The sequence below is a fragment of the Salmo trutta genome, chromosome 28 (genome assembly GCF_901001165.1).
Source record: "Salmo trutta chromosome 28, fSalTru1.1, whole genome shotgun sequence".
Classification (NCBI taxonomy): domain Eukaryota; kingdom Metazoa; phylum Chordata; class Actinopteri; order Salmoniformes; family Salmonidae; genus Salmo; species Salmo trutta.
The window spans coordinates 26,868,695-26,889,284 of NC_042984.1; the positions used below are offsets into that span (position 1 = coordinate 26,868,695).

General features: G+C 41.9%; 1 protein-coding gene across 10 annotated transcripts in view; it reads left to right on the forward strand.

Moving 5' to 3' along the window:
- The window catches only part of kif1b (kinesin family member 1B), a 98,989-nt gene that overhangs the window by 42,531 nt on the left and 35,868 nt on the right, over positions 1–20,590 (forward strand). For 6 of the 10 annotated variants that reach the window (XM_029719416.1, XM_029719417.1, XM_029719422.1 and 3 more), the window contains 8 exons: positions 1,082–1,293; positions 3,422–3,501; positions 4,450–4,525; positions 7,248–7,327; positions 7,900–8,006; positions 9,087–9,170; positions 9,417–9,609; positions 9,796–9,868. In XM_029719416.1, coding sequence (XP_029575276.1) covers positions 1,082–1,293; positions 3,422–3,501; positions 4,450–4,525; positions 7,248–7,327; positions 7,900–8,006; positions 9,087–9,170; positions 9,417–9,609; positions 9,796–9,868 — 905 coding nt within the window. Of the gene's footprint in view, positions 1–1,081; positions 1,294–3,421; positions 3,502–4,449; positions 4,526–7,247; positions 7,328–7,899; positions 8,007–9,086; positions 9,171–9,416; positions 9,610–9,795; positions 9,869–12,249; positions 16,783–20,590 lie in introns of those variants that run through there. The other 4 variants (XM_029719420.1, XM_029719421.1, XM_029719424.1 and 1 more) reach the window with 2 other exon arrangements.

The window sequence follows — 20,590 nt, forward strand, 5'->3', positions numbered from 1 at the left end:
CTGGTCCTCTGGCTGCCTTTAACCCCCCTCCTCCTCCCTGGTCCTCTGGCTGCCTTTAACCCCCCTCCTCCTCCCTGGTTCTCTGGCTGCCTTTAACCCCCCTCCTCCTCCCTGGTCCTCTGGCTGCCTTTAACCCCCCTCCTCCTCCCTGGTTCTCTGGCTGCCTTTAACCCCCCTCATCCTCCCTGGTCCTCTGGCTGCCTTTAACCCCCCTCCTCCTCCCTGGTCCTCTGGCTGCCTTTAACCCCCCTCCTCCTCCCTGGTTCTCTGGCTGCCTATAACCCCCCTCCTCCTCCCTGGTCCTCTGGCTGCCTTTAACCCCCCTCCTCCTCCCTGGTCCTCTGGCTGCCTTTAACCCCCCTCCTCCTCCCTGGTTCTCTGGCTGCCTTTAACCCCCCTCCTCCTCCCTGGTCCTCTGGCTGCCTTTAACCCCCCTCCTCCTCCCTGGTTCTCTGGCTGCCTTTAACCCCCCTCCTCCAGTTTGTACATGTTAGCAGTTTTCACACCAGTATACATTTTGGAGTTAAAGAAGCAAAGTGCAATACATTACCATTATGACATATCGTACTTAGTTATGTCACTGATTTGAAGTTGGTAGGTGCATTGGAAAAGCGTATTGCCATTCAAATTTAATTCCCAATTGTAATAATAAAATGGAGGAATCTGTTCATTGGCCACAATAATGTGTCCTTTTCAGATTATAAGTCCTGAAAATTCTCGGACAAAATAATGTCATGCAAAATATATATATATTTTTTGTGGCCATCAAACATAATGAACAATTCGATTTGTCATTTTGCGAGACGTTGAATGGAATGGTTTACAGATTTCAACAAAAACAACGTCCTTTAACTTTTTAACCACCTGGGGAGAAAACTGCTGCTCTGTTTAACTGACCATTGTGCTGGTTGTCTGTCTTTTATCCTTTGATGTGCAATGTGTGTCTTACACTGGTCTTTCCTCCTGTCTCTTCTGTCTCCCTCTCTCTCTCTCTTCCCCATATTCTCCTTTTCCTGCCATTTTTGTGAACCTCCTCCCTTTCCCGGGATCCCTGCCTCTCTCTCTCCTCTTGTTGACTCAGACCTGAAAGACATACACAACAATAAGCATAGATACTTGCTAGCCTCAGAGAACCAACGCCCTGGCCATTTCTCCACAGCCCCTATCGGCTCCCTGACAGCCTCGCCGTCCTCTGGCTCGCTCTGCAGCCTAGTTGGCCCGCAGTCGGTCACCAGTATCCAGGAGCGCATCATGTCCACCCCGGGAGGGGAAGAGGCCATCGAGAGACTCAAGGTACAGTGTTTCCCCCCCCACCCCAGTACTAGCTACACTGAACAAAAATATAAACGCAATATGCAACAATTTAAAAGATTTTACTGAGTTACAGTTCATGTAATGAAATTAGTCAATTTAAATTAATTCGGTCCTAATCTATGTATTTCACATGACTGGGAATACAAATGTGCATCTGTTGGTCATAGATACCTTTTTAAATAAAAAGCTATGAGCGTGGATCAGAAAACCAGTCAGTATCTGGTGTTACCACCATTTTCCTCATGCGGCGCGACACATCTCCTTCACATAGAGTTGATCAGGCTGTTGATTGTGGCCTGTGGAATGTTGTCCCACCTCTTCAATGGCTCTGGTCTGCGGTTGTGCGGCCGGTTGGATGTACTGCCAAATTCTCTAAAACGATGTTGGAGGCGGCTTATGGTAGAGAAAATTCAATTCTCCGGCAACAACTCTGGTGGACATTCCTGCAGTCAACATGCCAATTGCTCTCTCCCTTAAAACTTGAGACATTTGTGGCATTGTTGTGTGACAAAACGTCACATTTTAGAGTGGCCTTTTGTTATACCCAGCACAAGGTCCACCTGTATAATGATCATGCTGTTTAATCAGCTTCTTGATATGCCACACCTGTCAGGTAGATGGATTATCTCGTAAAGAGGTGTTGTAAAGATATTTGTGCCCAAAATTTGAGAAATAAGCTTTTTGGAATATGTATGGGATCTTTTATTTCAGTTTCTGAAACATGGGACCAACACTTTACATGTTGCGTTTTATATTTTTTACATTTAAATTCCATAATTAAATGGCATTGAAATGGATGAGACACCCTAAACTATGTAAGGACATAAACAGTGAACTAAACCAATATAGTCCCTATCTTTTCCCGAATTTTCAGTGAAAAGATAGGAAGTCCAGAATTGCCCCATGTTCTTAGTCTGTTTTCTCAAATGGAAGCCCTCTGAAGATGTAAGAAACATGCATGGAGGAATATAACATTAGTGTGAAAACTCAGCTCGGAAAAGTGCAGCAATTTTGTTAAACAATGGTTTTCAGTCCATTTGATGTCAAGACCCTTTTGGGAAAGCGGCCCCCTTACTAATATCTTCCTCTCAAGCTATCAGTTTTCAGATTTTCTTTATCTTCCCTTGGCTTTCCCCCTCTCACCCTCGTTAGCTGCTGACGAGGGAGCACATAGGATGGCAACATACAGCCATTACGAGCTGCAGTTTCCATGGCTACCGTGGTGCCAGTCTGTCATCCAATGACGTCGGGCGCCGACGCAGATGGGGAGGAAATAGGACCAAAATAGATCTGGTCTTCGTGGCCATTAAGTGTAAAAAGCGTCAGAAAATATCCTGAGTGCACACTGTGTGCTCATATTAGGACAGTGAAATAAATAGCTTATCAGGATCATATGCCTGCTCCTAGTCTGACATTCAATGGATAATGGAACTTCGTGTTGCCATGTGTCTTTGGGAGATTCATCAGCGTTGTGTAACTGAATATATTTTGGTGATTTTTCATGTGCATCCCTCAAACAAAACATTTTGTAAAAGATGTTCATAATCTGCTGAATCTCCTTCCGGTGGCCCATCCATGAGCCGTATATGCGTCCCAAATGGTACCCTATTCCTTTTAGTGCACTCCCTTTTATCAGAGCCGTATGGGCTTTGGTCAAAACTAGTGCACTCTCAGGGAATAGGGTGCAATTTGGGACGCAGGCATGGACTTTTTATTTTGAGCCAGGGGACAGTGTCTGTATCCAGAACAACAGATGGTAGGGGTGTTAACCCTTTACAAAGGATGGAGTTGAATTTATTGGCTAATGGCCATACTTCCTGCTTTTAGAGCCAGATGGTCGTGAGCAAGCCAGTGGTGCTAGTAGGGATGAACAAGGAGAGAATAGCACAATGGCAGGACTAGGGAGCACGTGACATTCCCAGATTTTGGGTGTTTTGGCTTGACCCCCAGTTAATTCTTGATATTCTCACCATAAGATTTTATTTTGAGTTAAGTTCTTCAGGATATAGAACCTACTAAAGAGGTGATTTTATCATATTAGGTGAACCGAATAATAACAGAATGCTAAATGTATTATTTTTCTTGACACTCCCCAATCTGTCCTCAGGAATCTGAGAAAATCATTGCTGAGCTCAACGAGACCTGGGAGGAGAAGCTTCGGAAGACCGAGGCAATACGAATGGAGAGGTCAGTGCGGGGTCAAAGCCCCATGATGCCTTTTCTGTCTGTTTAAGGGACAGGAAGCAAGACAGAATATATACACATTTGCTCATCCACTGATGTATGTCAGGAGGAGACAATTGTTTGGTTTGTATTTCATTGCGTGACAACTTGAGTTGATAGAATGCTGTCACAAAGCGTATCATGGTAAAGATGAACACTAGCACCCAACACTTAATGACCTATACTGAGGATATACCCAATACACATTCCTATATTTCTCTATGCATTGTGGGATCATTATGCATCTTCCTGCAAGTGCCGCATTCTATCTCTTAAAGTAACACCAATTTAAATTCCTAGCGACAATTTATTGCATGGTGGTGATGACGTTTTCAGTTCAGATTCTACTGTAAAGAATGTAACCATCCCCACCACCAATGTAATAAGGGACACATGGACATGTTTCTAACATCACTCTCTCCTCTCCTCTAGGGAAGATGTGTTTCTAACATCACTCTCTCCTCTCCTCTAGGGAAGATGTGTTTCTAACATCACTCTCTCCTCTCCTCTAGGGAAGATGTGTTTCTAACATCACTCTCTCCTCTCCTATAGGGAAGATGTGTTTCTAACATCACTCTCTCCTCTCCTATAGGGAAGATGTGTTTCTAACATCACTCTCTCCTCTCCTATAGGGAAGATGTGTTTCTAACATCACTCTCTCCTCTCCTATAGGGAAGATGTGTTTCTAACATCACTCTCTCCTCTCCTATAGGGAAGATGTGTTTCTAACATCACTCTCTCCTCTCCTATAGGGAAGATGTGTTTCTAACATCACTCTCTCCTCTCCTATAGGGAAGATGTGTTTCTAACATCACTCTCTCCTCTCCTATAGGGAAGATGTGTTTCTAACATCACTCTCTCCTCTCCTATAGGGAAGATGTGTTTCTAACATCACTCTCTCCTCTCCTATAGGGAAGCCCTGCTGGCTGAGATGGGCGTGGCTATCCGTGAGGATGGCGGCACTCTCGGGGTCTTCTCTCCTAAAAAGGTAAAAGGATATGTGCCATACCGGGGTATTACGAAAGCAGTAGGTTTTTTTTACTTGCTACACCAGCGCGAGCAGAGCGCGAGCCACTCCATCTAGTGTTCTTGGTTTGAGCCGCGAGTCGAATTCTTAAAAATAGAACCAGAGCGCTGCTTACTCCCATGTTTCCTTGAAATCAATGGGGGCGTCTCGCGCTCTGCAAAAGTTACACGTCTAGTGTAGCAGGCAGGGTCAATTCCAGTTTCAGGAAGTGTACTGAAATTCAAATTATTTTCAATGCTTTTCAATTACGAAAAAGTTTAATTTAGTTTACTTTCTGAATTGACTGGAATTGAAATGGAATTGACCCCAACCCAGCAGCAGACCTGGTAGACATTTCAGGATAGAGATTCTATTTAACACACAGCGATACAGGCGTGCCCAAAATCTGTCTTGCCTACTACTTACTAAAACTACTTACTGTGTACTAATCGTACTCCATACTATTTAGAGCGTACTGTTTAGTAGAAATGAATGCAGTAAGCAACAAATATCAACATACTAGGCTTACCCATCCTGATAATGCGTCATTTAAAGTGCAATTGCGTTGATTTCCGCTATTTGTTAATTTGGTTGCAGTGCATCCCCTTGTCTCATTATCAGCTGTTGTCAAACACGTGAGTGTAAAAAGACTGTTCTCTTCCTCAAAAGTATGCAGCCAATTCAACTAGATGAAAGGCCGAAATGAGTATAACATCCTGGCATTTAAAGCATACCTGAGTTTCGGTTTCGAAGTTTAACATACTATAAAACTTTAAATTGTCCGCATGCATAAAATGCCTAATATTTAGAATGTAAGTATGGGTGTTCGGCCACTGTCTCTCGTACTACACTACCTTTTACCCATTGTTGCTTCTTTCCATTTGAGTGTGTCAGTTCTTCCCGGCGCCATCCCTCAGCTCTCACTTGCTACTCCATACATTCCTTTATTTTCCTTCTCTTTTTCCCTTCCCTTCTTATCTGCTTCCTCCATATGGTAATGTTTAGATGGGCCCTGAAAGGCCCAAGTCCTTGTTTGACGAGGACTTTGATTGTTTTTCAACTAAACAGGTTTGTGAAATCAAATCAACATTTTGATTTCTACCGCTCCCCCGCTAGATAATCCAAATGATAGCCCCTGACACACCCCATAGAGAGTGACCCAGGTTTAGCATTTGTAGAGCTTAGTAATGAATCAAAATGCCTGTGGCCTTGTATCCTCCTCAGCAAGATCACACATGTACTGCTATTGTATTGTAGCATTATTTGATGAGAAGTATTATTTATTGATCTACACCACGGTAATGTATTTGTATAATAACCTTGAAAACCGCTTTCTAGATTAGCACTCTCGGTGGCCATAGTATTGCTAGTAGAGTTTATTAGCAGCTGTATTACCGTATCAGAGGTTTGTTTACGAGGTTGTAGAACGTTCAGGTAGAAATGTATTGTATAGAACAGTTATGATTGTCTGTCATGAGTCATGTAGAATAGGGAATGGTCGGCTCTGTTCGTTCCATTTCACTGAAAGAATCCACCCATGATAGATGCTCCTACAGCTACAGCCTTAACATGAGAAGGTCCATTCAGTCTGTTAGCTCTTTACATGGGGAAGCCTTCTGTGCCTGACAGACATGTTGAAATCACAGCCCTATCCACGTCATCTCTGTGAAGAGGACTAAATTGTCAGTCGTCCAGGCCTCACTCAATCCGTCAGCTCCGCAGACCGATTGACGCTATAGAGACAGACGGGGCTTATTGAGTAGTGGTTGAGGAATCTGTCTGTACACCTCTGCACTCGCCCCTCCCTTTCTCCCTCCTACCACCCATCTCCCCCGCACAGGCAGGCAGCTTTCACAAGTCAGGAATGAAAAGAACAACAAGTGCTCTCGTCAGTGGAGTCACGATCGAGAGGGAGATTAGATTAGTCATCTCTGCCACATCGGCTGTAACGAACGCGACTGTCCATTGAAGCAAATTGATTTGATATCAGAAAATCCCCTCTTATGACTTTGAAGCTCCCCCTTCTCCTAGGACTTTAAACCCTCCTTCACTGCTAGGAGTTTTGTTTTCCTTCATTTCACTAATTTTTTTCCTCCGTCCACTTTCTCTCATTTTCACCTGCTGCCTCTCCATTGGTTAGCTTTTCGTAGAGAGGCCTTGTGAGGCCTTGTATGCTGATTTGCTTGCTAATGGGGTATTTTCCCCTAAGAAGGTTGGTGGCTCAGTGATGTTTACTGTAGCATTGATGTGTTTCTAGTGGTGTCTATCAGACAAAGGTTCAAATATTAGTAATTTTCTTTCAAAAGCAAGCTCAATAACTACGCTTGATTGAGCTTGCCTGGCACAATGTACTAGGCCTAGAAGTGAACATTCCTCACATCCAGCACTCCAGGCAGGCACAATCAAACGCATCAACATTATTTGAAAGAAGAGAGTAAAAAACTATTTTGAGCCCAGGTCTGGTGTATATCGTGAAACTAGACTTCAGAACTCGTGAGGATGTTATTGACATTACCTTTTACATTCCACTTTCATAAAGGGGTATTAATCAATGAATTTGTATCAATCATGCAGATGTGAACTTAATATACCTATGAAATGTGATTTCCTGAATTTTTCTGTATTTCACACGTATTACTGGTGCAAGTACTGTATGTGAACAGTGTCTTACTCTTGAACTCCGCTCAACTCTCCGTCTCACTAGACCCCTCACCTGGTCAACCTGAATGAGGACCCGTTGATGTCAGAATGTCTGCTGTATTACATCAAAGACGGAATCACAAGGTAACTCAGCGGAACACAGTAGGGAGAAGTTGCCCCATAGACACTGATCTTGGGTCACTTTTGCATTTTCCCCATCAATGGTTAAGGTAAGGATTTGGGAGGGGAAGCTGATCCTAGGATAAACTTCACCCCGGAGCCAGAGGAACACTGAAGCTTCACAGTGGAATGCTGTGTAGAAGCTACTGCAAAACATTTTAATCAAGGATTTTTTTTAGTTCTCTCACGTCTAACTTTTCCAGTTTTTTTTTTTTCCTGTATTTGGCCTGAAAGGTGGCATGTCATCTGCCTTTGATCACCAGCGTATTTGATTGTCTCGAGTCAAGTCGCTTACCTCTGGCTCTCCTTTCCCACACAGTAGTCTTCCTATAAAGTATTAAGTTATCTCAGTACCTGAGGTGACAATAATGAGTAACAGGAGCCTAGATGAAACGACATGAAGCACCTCAGAGGAGGTAAAACCCTGTTATAAGCAAACATTTTAAGCCATAGCTTTGGGTTGTCACTTGCTAGTTAAAATGGTCGCCCACTCTGACACTCAGTCACAAAATGTCCTCCCTCACTTGTGCCGGCAGGGTGGGCCAGGCGGACACTGAGAGACGGCAGGACATCGTTCTGAGCGGAGCCCACATCAAAGAGGAGCATTGCATCTTCCGCAGCGAGAGGAACGCCAATGGAGACGGTGAGAGAAACCATGTGGGGCTTTGTCACTGTAAATCAGTGACGCCAAGTGTCTGCATGGGCTCAAGTGTGGCTGCATGAGGAGGTTTCGAAAATGTTTGTGGCCAGAAGACGGACATTACACCTCAGTTTTCAGTAAATTCTTCTGGCAAATGATACTTCTGCATGTTTACAAATGGTTGTCTGCAAAAATAAATAAACACCCTGGATCACTGAAGCACCTTGTAAAGAAGAGGCTGCCATTTCCTGACCAGGCCTAACCAATGCCACTGTCAATATATTGTACTGTAATTTCCGGACTATTAAGCACACCTGAATATAAGCCGCACCCACTGAATTAAAAAAAAAAAAGTATTATTTTGAACATAAATAAGCCGCACAAGTCTATAAGCCACAGGTGCCGACCGGTACATTGAAACAAATGAACTTTACACAGGCTTTAACGAAACACGGCTTGTAACAAAAAATAAAAAATTAGCAGTAAGCTTTAGTTGTCTTTTTGCACTGTCAATTCTTCACGCTGCTGTTTCCAACGTCTTATCATCGACTCATTAAGACCAAGCTCCCGTGCAGCAGCTCTATTTCCTTTTCCAACAGCCAGATCAATCGCCTTCAACTTGAAAGCTGCATCATATGCATTTCTCCGTGTCTTTGCCATGATGAGGGTGACAAAATGACTATCGTAGTCAGAATGATGGGAAGTTTGAGAGCGCTCAATTTAATCTAAACAGTAAACAAAAAAGTTGTTTGACCTTAACCCGTTCGGCAATTTCGTTGGTCTAATGAGCCAAAAAACTGAGCACGTCACAGAATGTGTTTTTTTGGAGAAAAAACAATTGAAAGCGGGAAAAATCCATATATTAGCCGTGTCATTGTTTAAGCCGCGAGGTTCAAAGCCTGGGGAAAAAAGTTGCAGCTTATAGTCCGGAATTTACGGTACCTATAATTTGTAGCTCATTTGTCTTGTTGTATTTGTGTAGAATTTGGGCAGAGTCAGGCATTCATATTAGAAGCGTTATTCTGATTGGTTGGTTTAGGGATTAATACTGTTCGCTGTATCGATGTGTTTTTTTGTCTCCAGTGGTTGTCCTGATGGTGCCTTGTGAGGGATCGGAGACCTATGTCAACGGCAAGCGAGTTGGAGCGTCAGTGCAGCTTCGCTCAGGTGTGTATTCCCCACAGCTGCATATGCAGTTGTATTTCATGAAGCGTTTTCAGGAATGTTCTCTCTTCATTTGCAAGTAAAGTGAAGGATCTTCACATTGACATCTTCTCCACTGATAGAAAGAGACTGGAGAAGGTGTTGACGTGAATTGCTATTCAATGACAGGAATTCCTGAATCTCTTACTTCTTGGCTTTTGAGCGCAATGCCTGTTTTGTTTCGACCTTGCGCACTCCCTCTTGTCACAGGAAACCGTATCATCATGGGGAAGAACCACGTGTTTCGGTTCAACCATCCGGAGCAGGCGAGGGCCGAGAAGGAGGAGAAGGAGAAGGAGACCCCAACAGCAGAGACCCCAGTAGAGCCAGTGGACTGGACCTTTGCCCAGAGAGAGCTGCTGGAGAAGCAGGGCATCGACATGAAGCAAGAGATGGAGAAAAGGTATGTACAGGACCGAATACAGTCATGTTGATCTCATGGACTGTCAGTCCTGGCATACTTAGCTTAGTCTACGAATTTGAGTGATTACGTTTCCCTAACTAGCCCCATCCCTTATATTTGTACCAAACCACGTTTTTGAATAATTGTGTATACAATAGGATTTAATTTGTTTTTCATTCATTCTAGATTGACTGAGATGGAGATCTTGTACAAAAAAGAGAAAGAGGAGGCAGACCAACTTCTGGAACAGCAGAGACTGGTAAGCCTTGAAACCTTTAGCAAATGAACTCCTCTAACCTGTAGCTTAATTCCGTTTTTTTGTTGGGGGGGAAACAAAATACCTGATAGTTTTGTTTTTGTGTTGAGATGAAACGTGCTGCAGGATACAAAGTTAAAGCATGGTTGTCCTATAATAACTTTGCGGATAGTTCATTTTGATAGATAGTTTTGTCATTAGACATTATTTTCCCTGCTTGCTCTGTTGAAGTCTGACTAGCACTAATTTCTCACTGTGCTGACACCTTTGAGACACTTCTATTGTATGTATGTGTGTGTGAGTGATGGAGAGAAGCACTTACTTTTTACTTAGCATGTCTGTTCCTCTTGCATGGGTGTGTGAATCCACTATCTGGTCTGAGATAGGGAAGAGCAAGCCCTTGACTCCTGATTTCGACCAACTTGCTGAAACAATTTGATTCAGAGAGAATTATATTGCAAAGCATTTTTCCCTGTTCCAAATCCTTATTTTCACTCTTGTGTCTTCTAGGTTTGAACTGAACCTTGCAAAACAGAATTTTTGTAAATTAATTATTGGATTTGTAATTTTTTTTAAATTATGACCTCAATTCAAATGAATTGAATTAATCAAGTACCAACTCATTGGCTCAAGAAAATGACAGTATAATTGCCAGTGATCTAGCTTTGATAACACTTTACTGCTTTTGCATGGTTCATGTTTTGTAGCATGTTTTCTTCACTTCCATTCCCAGGCTAAGTTGCAGAGATAGACAGTTAAACTGGTCAACGATGTGGCTACTGTGGAATGCCTTGGTTTAGACTTCTATTCTAGTTTTTTGCTGTTTTGTGTTGAGTTTCTATGCTCTTCAATGCAGTTGCTGATATGTACAATGCATTGTGATAACCAAGAGTCCTGCTGTAGTACTTTTTGAAGGCTAGCGACAATGTGGTTTCTCATTGACTTCTTTTGTCACTTCCTTATGCTAGCCTCACCTGTGCCTTTGTAAAGCACACTGAGGACATAACTCAACTGAATTATCAGTACTCGGGTTTTAATCAACGAATCACTAAAAATACTTTAATTCTCTGGTGGTTTATGAGCATAACTACAAACGTATGATATTCAGACTCCTACTGCATACACGTATTTGTACACGTATTTGTACACCTATTTCCAACCAATGTCTCTGATCTAGTCGCAGATACAGTCATCAGCTTCCTGTTCTCTCTGGTTGTGATCTGTAATGTACTTTGTCTACCAAAATGAGAAACTGCATTTTCTTCCAACTAACGTCTTCCGTGAAGTGGATGCATTAACACTTAACCTCACTTTTCTGTCTGTCCTCTCTACTGGCTTTCCAATAAAACTGCAAGACTACTTTTGTCCTCTCAAGCACTGCTAACACTAGAGCAACTCTAAAACCAACTCTAAATCTTCTTTCACGTGGACTTCGAATGGGGAAAGGCTACCAAAATGTGTCTGCCTTTTTTTTGCATGCCTTTGTAGCATGTTTGGGATCCCGCTTTCAAGTGCCCGTATCGTCAATTATGAAGAGGAAATAATACACAACAAATCAGATCAACACCTGTCCCCCTTTTTCTGTTCATATTCTGTGTCTAATCATGATAGTCATGCTTTACATTTACTTTTAATATCAATATGCAACATTGGGAATGATATTGGCCTACCTGATTGTACATTTTCTAAGTACAATTTTGCAGATAAATGTGTACAATATTTCCCCATTTCAAAATATGAGGGCGCTCCGCAGTGGTTACTCCTGATGGTAACATGTTCTTCCAGCACTAGAACATGCATAGAAAAGTTACATCCAAGAAATAAGCAACATATTCTATATAAATCCATATAATTTTACACTAAAGAGCACAATTTTATAGGATTCTTCTGAATTCACTCATTAGCCTGAGGTCAGAACCAATGCGCAAACCAAGGTCTTAGATCTATAAAAAGAAAGTCAATGGAAGCCACTGTCAGTATTAGGTTTTTGTTTAAGCTGGTTTGTCCTTGAATTTGATGAATGATTTCTTCCTAGACTTATTTTTCTGGGCATGGAAAGTGCATGTCCTCCTCAACTTGTCATACATCTTGTATAATTATGATGTATGCGAAAGTTTGAGGGTGTTTTTATTCTGACCAAAAAGTATATTGTTTTACACTGAAAATGGTTAGAAAAACGTATGCGGATGTAGAAAATGAGTAATTATATACATTTCAATTCTACCCAAGAACACCCCGTGGCAATAGAAGTTCCCATGTTGCATATTCATACTTGTATCCTTTCCTTTTTTTAAAAGCCATCCTTCCTCTTTTTGATTTCCCATTTTAATTTCTTCATTTTGTTGGGAACCTCTTTGGTTTGTTTCCTGTTTTGTTTTTTCAAGGATGGCGACTCTGATAGTGGCGATGACTCAGATAAGAGGTCTTGTGAGGAAAGCTGGAGACTGATCACCTCCCTGAGGGAAAAGCTGCCTCCTAGCAAGCTGCAGTCCATAGTCAGAAAGTGTGGCTTGCCCAGCAGTGGGAAGCGTCGGGAGCCTGTGAAAATGTACCAGGTTCCCCAGCACCGACGCATCACCAAGGATGCCAAGTGGGTCACCATCTCGGACCTGAAGATCCAGGCAGTGAAGGAGATCTGCTACGAGGTGGCCCTCAACGACTTCCGCCACACACGCCAGGAGATTGAGGCCCTGGCCATCGTCAAGATGAAGGAGCTGTGCGCCGCCTACGGCAAGAAGGACCCCAACGAGCGGGACTCGTGGCGGGCAGTGGCCAGGGACGTGTGGGACACGGTCGGGGTAGGCGACGAACGCATCGAGGATGTTCTCACCAACGGTAATGTGGGAAGAGGCGGAGGGGGAGCAGGTGTGGTGGCCGACCCCATGGATGACCTCAAGGTGCACATTGACAAGCTGGAGGACATTTTGCATGAGGTGAAGAAGCAGAACAACATGAAGGATGTGGAAATCCGTGCCCTCAGGAACAAGATGGTCAAGATGGAGAAAGTCCTGCCACTCATCACCCCAGAGGGTCAGACTTCCAGCCCGCCTACCACCAGCCCCCCTGCTAGCGCCCCCAGAACCCCTAGTCCTCGGGAGGGCCGACCCCTGGTGCAGGCCGAAGGGGAGGAGGGCGAACTGCAAACTGCGGGTGACGACTCCACCCTCCGCCGGGGCCATATGCGCTGGATGCGGCAGGAGCAGGTGCGCCTGAAGAGTCTCCAGCAGCAGGAGATCACCAAGCAGCTTCGCCGGCAGAGCGGCCCCCACCGCTTCATCCCGCCGGAGGACCGCAAACTCCGCTTCCCGTTCCGAAGCAATCCCACGCACCGCAACTCCTGGAGTCCCGGCACCCACATCATCATCACCGACGAGCGGGTCATTGAGCTGAAGGTGCCAAAAGAGGCCTTTGAAGAGGAGGAGGGGGGGGGTCAGGTGCAGGCTGAGGAGGGGGGAGAGCCCGGAGAGAGAATGGCGACTCCTGTTAGTCAAGCCACCTACCCCCAACAGCCGAGCCCCTCCCCGCAGCCACGCAGATGTAAAGACCTGGAGCAGGGCCCAAGCCAAGGCCAAGGCCAAGGCCAAAGCCAGGGCCAGAGGCAAAGCCATAGAAACAACCAGCAGCAGCAGCATCAGCAGTCCCATGAACGAAGCCGCAGCAACTCCTTCAACCACCGCCGAAATTCTGGTTCTATGGACCGCCGAAACTATGGTTCCATGGACCGCCGATCCTCCGGCTCCATGGAGTCCTTGCAGTACTCTGATAAGGGCAGGAAGCAGCAGCAGGCCTTCTATCAACCCCGGCACCATTACCAAAACCAACAGGCCCAACAACCCCAACCACACCACCAACAGCCCTGCCACTACAACAGCATGCCCTATGGCGCCAACACCAACTTCACTAGTTACCAGAAATATCCCCAAACTGACCAAGCAAACCATCAAAGCAATTTTCAGGCACCACCTCGAATGCGCAGGCAAATGTCTGCCCCTAATCTGAAGGATCTGAAGGCTAGCCGAGAGACGGCAGTGTGAGATGGGGCTAGTGGGAATGAGGAGTTCTGTACTTTTAGTAGACAAACACATTACAGATCACAACACCTCAAAATAATTGTCCACAGTGAGACAAACAGCTAGAACTGTGACTCTTTTTGCACTTGAACAGTGTGTTGGTTGATCCAAATTTCAATGGTATGTGTATAATGAAAGCACAATTGACCATTTCAATTGCATAATCTATCTATGCCCTTCCTCCTGTATCCGTTGTGCTGCACTGGTTGCTATTTCAACATATGCAAATGAGGAGAGCTGTTGTAAGGAATCAAAGCCAACACAAGATAATGGGACTTTTTGTGTCATCCTTTTTAAATAATGATAAATCATCATACATTTTGAATTCATTCAGACAAATGATTTTCATGGTTGATCATCTGCGTTTTACACTGTTTGCCGTTTTAGTTTTGGTTTATAATGAATGTTATTTTAGCTATTATAAAGATTAACCCTTGGCTAGGGCAAACAGGGTTGTTTCTAAATCCTTAGTTCAAACCCTTTACCTTGGTGTCTACAAAGTGCCCAACATTTACAGTCAAACAGTATTTACTCTCTTCCTTAAGAAACCCAACTCCAGGAAAAATAACACAAAATATTCTCACCCTTTTTATTTAATTTGGTACACTAACCGGATCTGCCAAGTGTACATTTACAATGTTTGTTATATCATTTCGGGACAGTAAGTGTTCTATCATAATTTACCATGTCACAATTGAAAGGTTGTTGACCTGTTGTTATTGTCGATATGGAAGTTAGCAGCTAATTAAGCTACACATCAAAGTGACTGTGTAATACAATATAATCTGTATGTAAATTAGATTATGCATTCATTGTGAATTAATTTACTGTGCACCACCAACACTTGACTGCCTTTTGAAAATGAATGAAGACTGATAGAATGGAATCAAAGAAGTGCCTTAATGATTCACTAACATGTCATTAACATTGCTCTGCATTTACAATCTGGTATCAAAGACCTTCATTGGCTCTGTCTCCCTATAACTTTTTGATTCAATTTTAACACTTGCATACTAAATGAATACCTTAAATTGCCCTATACTTGTAACCACTAGTGCTGAAAATGTACCAAATTAACGAGTTTGGTGAGACAATGCCTTAATATTCCTTTTGGCCACCATGAGTAAAACAATGTAAGCCTCTTGTCTTCATAGTTAGTGTTAATGAAAGGAAATAGGTATTGTTACTTATGATATGCGACTGCCACCGTACATTGTATTTCCAAAACTCAATTGCACTTCCTTAAGTCATGAAGAAGTTGTACTCTCAATCGTATTACAAAAAAGTGAGAGAATATGGACAGAGATCTGTCTTAAGCACCGTTTTTTTTGTACTCTATTGTTTGAAATGTAGATGTTGATTTCATGATATCTAGCGGAACATCATTTTGTTAAGACCAACTGCCACGGGTCTTGCTTTCCCACGGGGATGTGTTCTATGTACAGTACTAAAACTGCTTGTGCCCCAAATGTCACTTTATTTCCTCCTTAGTGCACTACTTTTGATCATAGAAGTCTGGTCAAAGGTAGTGCACTATGTAAGGAATAGGGTGCCATTTGGGAAAGAGCCTGTGGATTCTGGGTAATGTATTAGATTGCCATTTATTTATCTCTGGTTCAGTGACTCACACCCACAAAAGGCAGCTTCTTAGGGAGAGGATGTCCAACCAAGGGTTACCATGGTTTCAAAAGACTCACCCTCAAAAACTTGGGAGTAACACAAAGAATGAAAGTCTTTTGCATATTGCATATTTCAGGAGAAGCATCATTGTCCAATTGGATTTGACTCGAATATGTGATTTCATAAATTGTGGGCTAGTAAGTTTGTAAATCTCACCTTCTACTTAATGGGCAGTACATTTTGCTGTCGTGAATACATGACACATTGAATGCCATTTCCATCTGTAAAGAATGGAATACGTACACATCTTGTTCGGTTTCCCACACATTCATTCTTAAGGAATAGTTTAGTGATTAGAACACCGCCCTGAAAAAATGTATCCGATACCATGCATTTATCTCTATCAATTACACTGTGTAAACGCTGTTGACAGACTTCAAATGAGATAATTATTTCCTCATGAGTTTGCCACTAATGCTGTTAGTTGACTCTCTTCACTTCCGAGTGAGTTAAGTATTCTTATCTCCTATACCTTAATAGCTTACTTCGCTGCCTATGCCTGAAGAGAACCTTGTGATTTCCAAATGCAATGGCCAACGCCTATGTCTAAATGACTTTCTTTAAAGAAAACATTTAATTCAGGATGCTTAGGCCAATGCATATCACAAATCTCTATCTGAGCTACAGTATGTTATTGATAACTGTAGATAACAGAATAATATAAAGTTCTCAAAATACTATTTACTCTACCGTTGTGTGTAATGCAAACCAAATGGCAAAAATCTATAGGACATTTTCTTCAACCGTTTACTTTCTTTCCATTTAAAAAGTGCTCTTGCTTCTATGACTGTCTTTGCATGCCTTCAAGTCAATGCTCCAATAAATAATGTTATTAACGCATGCATCCGGTGCTGACAGCTTCTCAAAATATTACCTGGAGAGCTGGAAAAGTAGTCAATGAAATGGACAATGTACAGCTATATTGTTCTTTTGAAATATATGTTATGTTTGTCTGGTCAGTGTTGTTAGTGTATCTGAATATGATATGAAGTGCCTCAATATGGCTGTGTATCAAGTTGTTGCCTCGTAAAAGGCTAGTACTTTGTGCAAAAAATATTGGAACTTCATTGTTCACAGGTTTTATCAAGGATATAATGCATACGTTTGTGTTGCTGGAGATCTATTTTCGAAGTATGACTGAAATAAAATGTTACAGATGCAGGCCGTTGCTTGGTGTTCAACTTGTTTACTTAAATTAATCTTACTGGGTTTCCCCCAAAAAATCTACAATTTCTCAAAGGCCAAGCAGCCTCGTGTGAATTGATATTGAACATTTGGCTGTACGTTAAATAAGATCTGAGGGCAGGATCTCATGATACTCAGTATCAGCATACTATTAAGTTTCATGGCAAGAAAACATCGCATTAAGTGGATTGAAATTGCTGAGGAAAACAGTTATACCGTTGGAACGAAACAGCCTGAGGTTATCATCCCCACACTAGCTAGGTTTCTGTCCAATTAGCGACAGATTCTCATGTGAATATTAAAAAATCAGCATAAAGAAAATGTTATTTTTCCACCAAACGGACTTGTTTAGTGCGTGATTTAAGTAGTTCCCACAAAATGTACTTTTTCTCATAAATTTACATGTGCCGATTAAAAAATCTAAAATTCAATGCGTTTCCATCGCATTTTCAACTGATCGTTTTGTCGCAAACTGTTGAGTTAAATAGCAAATGTGCCTACTCTGATTTTGGGAAGTGCGCTTTAGCCACAGTTCGCAGTGTGGGTAGGCTGTGCGGCCAGGTAGGCTAGTCTACATGACGAGATTATTATGGATAAGGGCGAGAATATTTCTGTTTGTCAAACGATAGTCAAGCATCCATTATCATGTCACCAGTATAAGACCCTCTATTTATTGGAAAGCTGCACCAAGATTACCCTGCACTTTCACCACCCAGTGCAGTTCATAACTGATTTTAATCTGTAGCCCAATAAACTCGGTTTCCCGATTTGTAGTGGGAGGACCACACATAATATCATCGCGTGACACCAAATTTACTTCAATATGAGGGTTGTTATATCAATATTTGCGCATAAAGGCGTTTCCACCGCCATTTCTCACATAATACATTTTACCAACACAAAAAGATCCCACCATGTCGAACGAACACATGATCTGGCGGCATTTATACAATTGTACCGAAACTTCCAGTTTCCATAACAGCTGTTGTGATTTTATTTTGTACGGTTTGACTTTACTCGCATAAAAACGGTGGATGGAAACGTGGTTAGTGTTATATAAAGCACATTCTTTATGACCATATACTCTATGTTCCGTCTTGTTTTGTGTTTTCGTGTATCAGAAAAACATTTAGCTTAATTAATCTAATGACCTCGATAGTTCATAAATGAATGTCCTCAACAGTTATCCATTTCTTGAATGAAATGGTTAATTGACCCAGAACTCACACAGGATACTGTTTAGACGTAGTTTACGCCAAATAAATCAACAACCTGTATCTTAACTCACTAATTTGATGCACTGTAATCGAGTAGTCATGATTTATGCAGACACAGTTCAGGCTCCAGTACTTGAATTGATGAAGGCTGATTAAATAAATAAAAACTTTGTTTAGAATTTGAATTACGTAGCATGATACATCACACAAAGGACTACACATTGTCTTCATAATTAGAATAGTATTTGTTAGCCGTGGTCCGCTATTACCAAAAAATAGTACTTTTTGGTTCGTTTTTACAAAATACACCAAGTCGGTGCAGTCTGAAATAATGATATTCCAAAAAGTTTTTCCCAAAGAAAGTTCATTCTTTCTATTAGACTAGAGGATAGTAATTGTTGCTTCAAACTTTAAGAAATGTACCTTTTAACTTGTGGTTTTCCAGATGTTAATGGAAGTAAGACATTTAGGTTTTTCACTTTAATCATTTCTATGTGATGATATACTTTGAACATACCATCACCACATTTCCATCTTGACATACTGAACACCTTGACAGATAGTGTGCATATAAAAAGCTATTATGAATTAGATTTAAAAAGTCAGATTTTTCATATGAAATCCAAGCATATCATACCTGCAATATAAGAGTGAAGGGGATATAGTGCATGCAAATAAGAGTCGTTTCCTGTTTAAACGTTTTGGAAATACTTATTACCAATTATATTTTAAAGTATTATCTTAATTGGAAAGATTTTCTTTTGTCTTTGTAAAGGTGGACTCAACATGGATAAAGAGAGTCTTTGAGACCCAAATGGCACCCTATTCCCTGTATAGTAGGGCTGGGATGATACATTTTTCCGGGGGGTAGTTCAGCTTTAATATTGCCGATAGAATGTGGCTTCCATCGATGTAATTGTCTGCATCATTTCCAATCCCCCATATATAATTTTTGGTAAATGTATACAGTACCAGTCAAAAGTTTGGACACACCTACTCATTCAAGGGTTTTTCTTTATTTTCTACATTGTAGAATAATAGTGATGACATCAAAACTATGAAATGACACATGGAATCATGTAGTAACCAAACAAGTATTAAACAAATTAAAATATATTTGAGATTCTTCAAAGTAGCCACCCTTTGCCTTAATGACATCTTTGCACACTCTTGGCATTCTCTCAACCAGCTTCAACTGGAATGCTTTTCCAAAAGTCCTGAAGGAGTTCCCAAATATGCTGAGCACTTGTTGGCTGATTTTTCCTTCACTTTGCGGTCCAACTCATCCAAAACCACCTCTCTTGGGTTGAGGTCGGGTGATTGTGGAGGCCAGGTCATCTGAACCAGAACTCAATCACTCCCTTTCGTGGTAAAATAGCCCTTACAGGTGTCTTGGGTCATTGTCCTCTTGAAAAACAAATTATAGTCCCACTAAGCGCAAACCAGATGGCATGGCATATCGCTGCAGAATGCTGTGGTAGCCATGCTAGTTAAGTGTGCCTTGAATTGTAAATAAATCACCAACAGTGTCACCAGCAAAGCACCATCACTCCTCCTCCATGCTTCACGATGGGAACCACACATACGGAGATCATCCGTTCACCTACTCTGCGTCTCACAAAGACATGAAGGTTGGAACCAAAAATCTCAAATTTGGACTCGTCAGACCAAAGGAAGTATTTCCATCGGTTACTTGAACTCTGTGAAGCATTTATTTGGGCTGCAATTTCTGATGCTGGTAACTCTACTGAACTTATCCTCTGCAGCAGAGGTAACTCTGGGTCTTCCTTTTCTGTGGCGTTCCTCATGATAGCCAGTTTCATCATGATGGTTTTTGCGACTGCACATGAAGAAACTTTCAAAGTTCTTGAAATGTTCCTGATTGACTGACCTTCATATCTTAAAGTAATGATGGACTGTCATTTCTCTTTGCTTATTTGAGCTGTTCTTGCCATAATATGAACTTGGTCCTTCTGTATACCACCCCTACCTTGTCACAACACAACTAATTGGCTCAAATGCATTAAGAAGGAAAGAAATTCCACAAATTAACCTTTAACTAGGCACACCTGTTAATTGAAATTCATTCCAGGTGTCTACCTCATGAAGCTGGTTGAGAGAATGCAAAGAGTGTGCAAAGCTGTCATCAAGGCAAAGGGTGGCTACTTTGAATAATCTCAAATGCATAAAATATATTTGGATTTGTTTAACACTTTTTTTTGGTGACTACATGATTCCATGTGTTATTTCGTAGTTTTGATGTCTTCTATTATTCTACAATGTAGAAAATAGTACAAATAAAATAAAACCCTTGAATGAGTAGTTGTGTCCAAACGTTTGACTAGTTGTGTGTGTGTTCAAAAGTTTGGGGTCACATAGAAATGTCTGTGTTTTTGGAGGGGGAAAAAACACTTTTTATGGACAAAAAAAATAAAATTGAACAGAAATACAGTGTAGACATTGTTAATGTTGTAAAACACCAGTCTCAACGTCAACAGTGAAGAGGCGACTCCGGGATGCTGGCTTTCTCGGCAGAGTTGCAAAGAAAAAGCCATATTTCAGACTGGCCAATA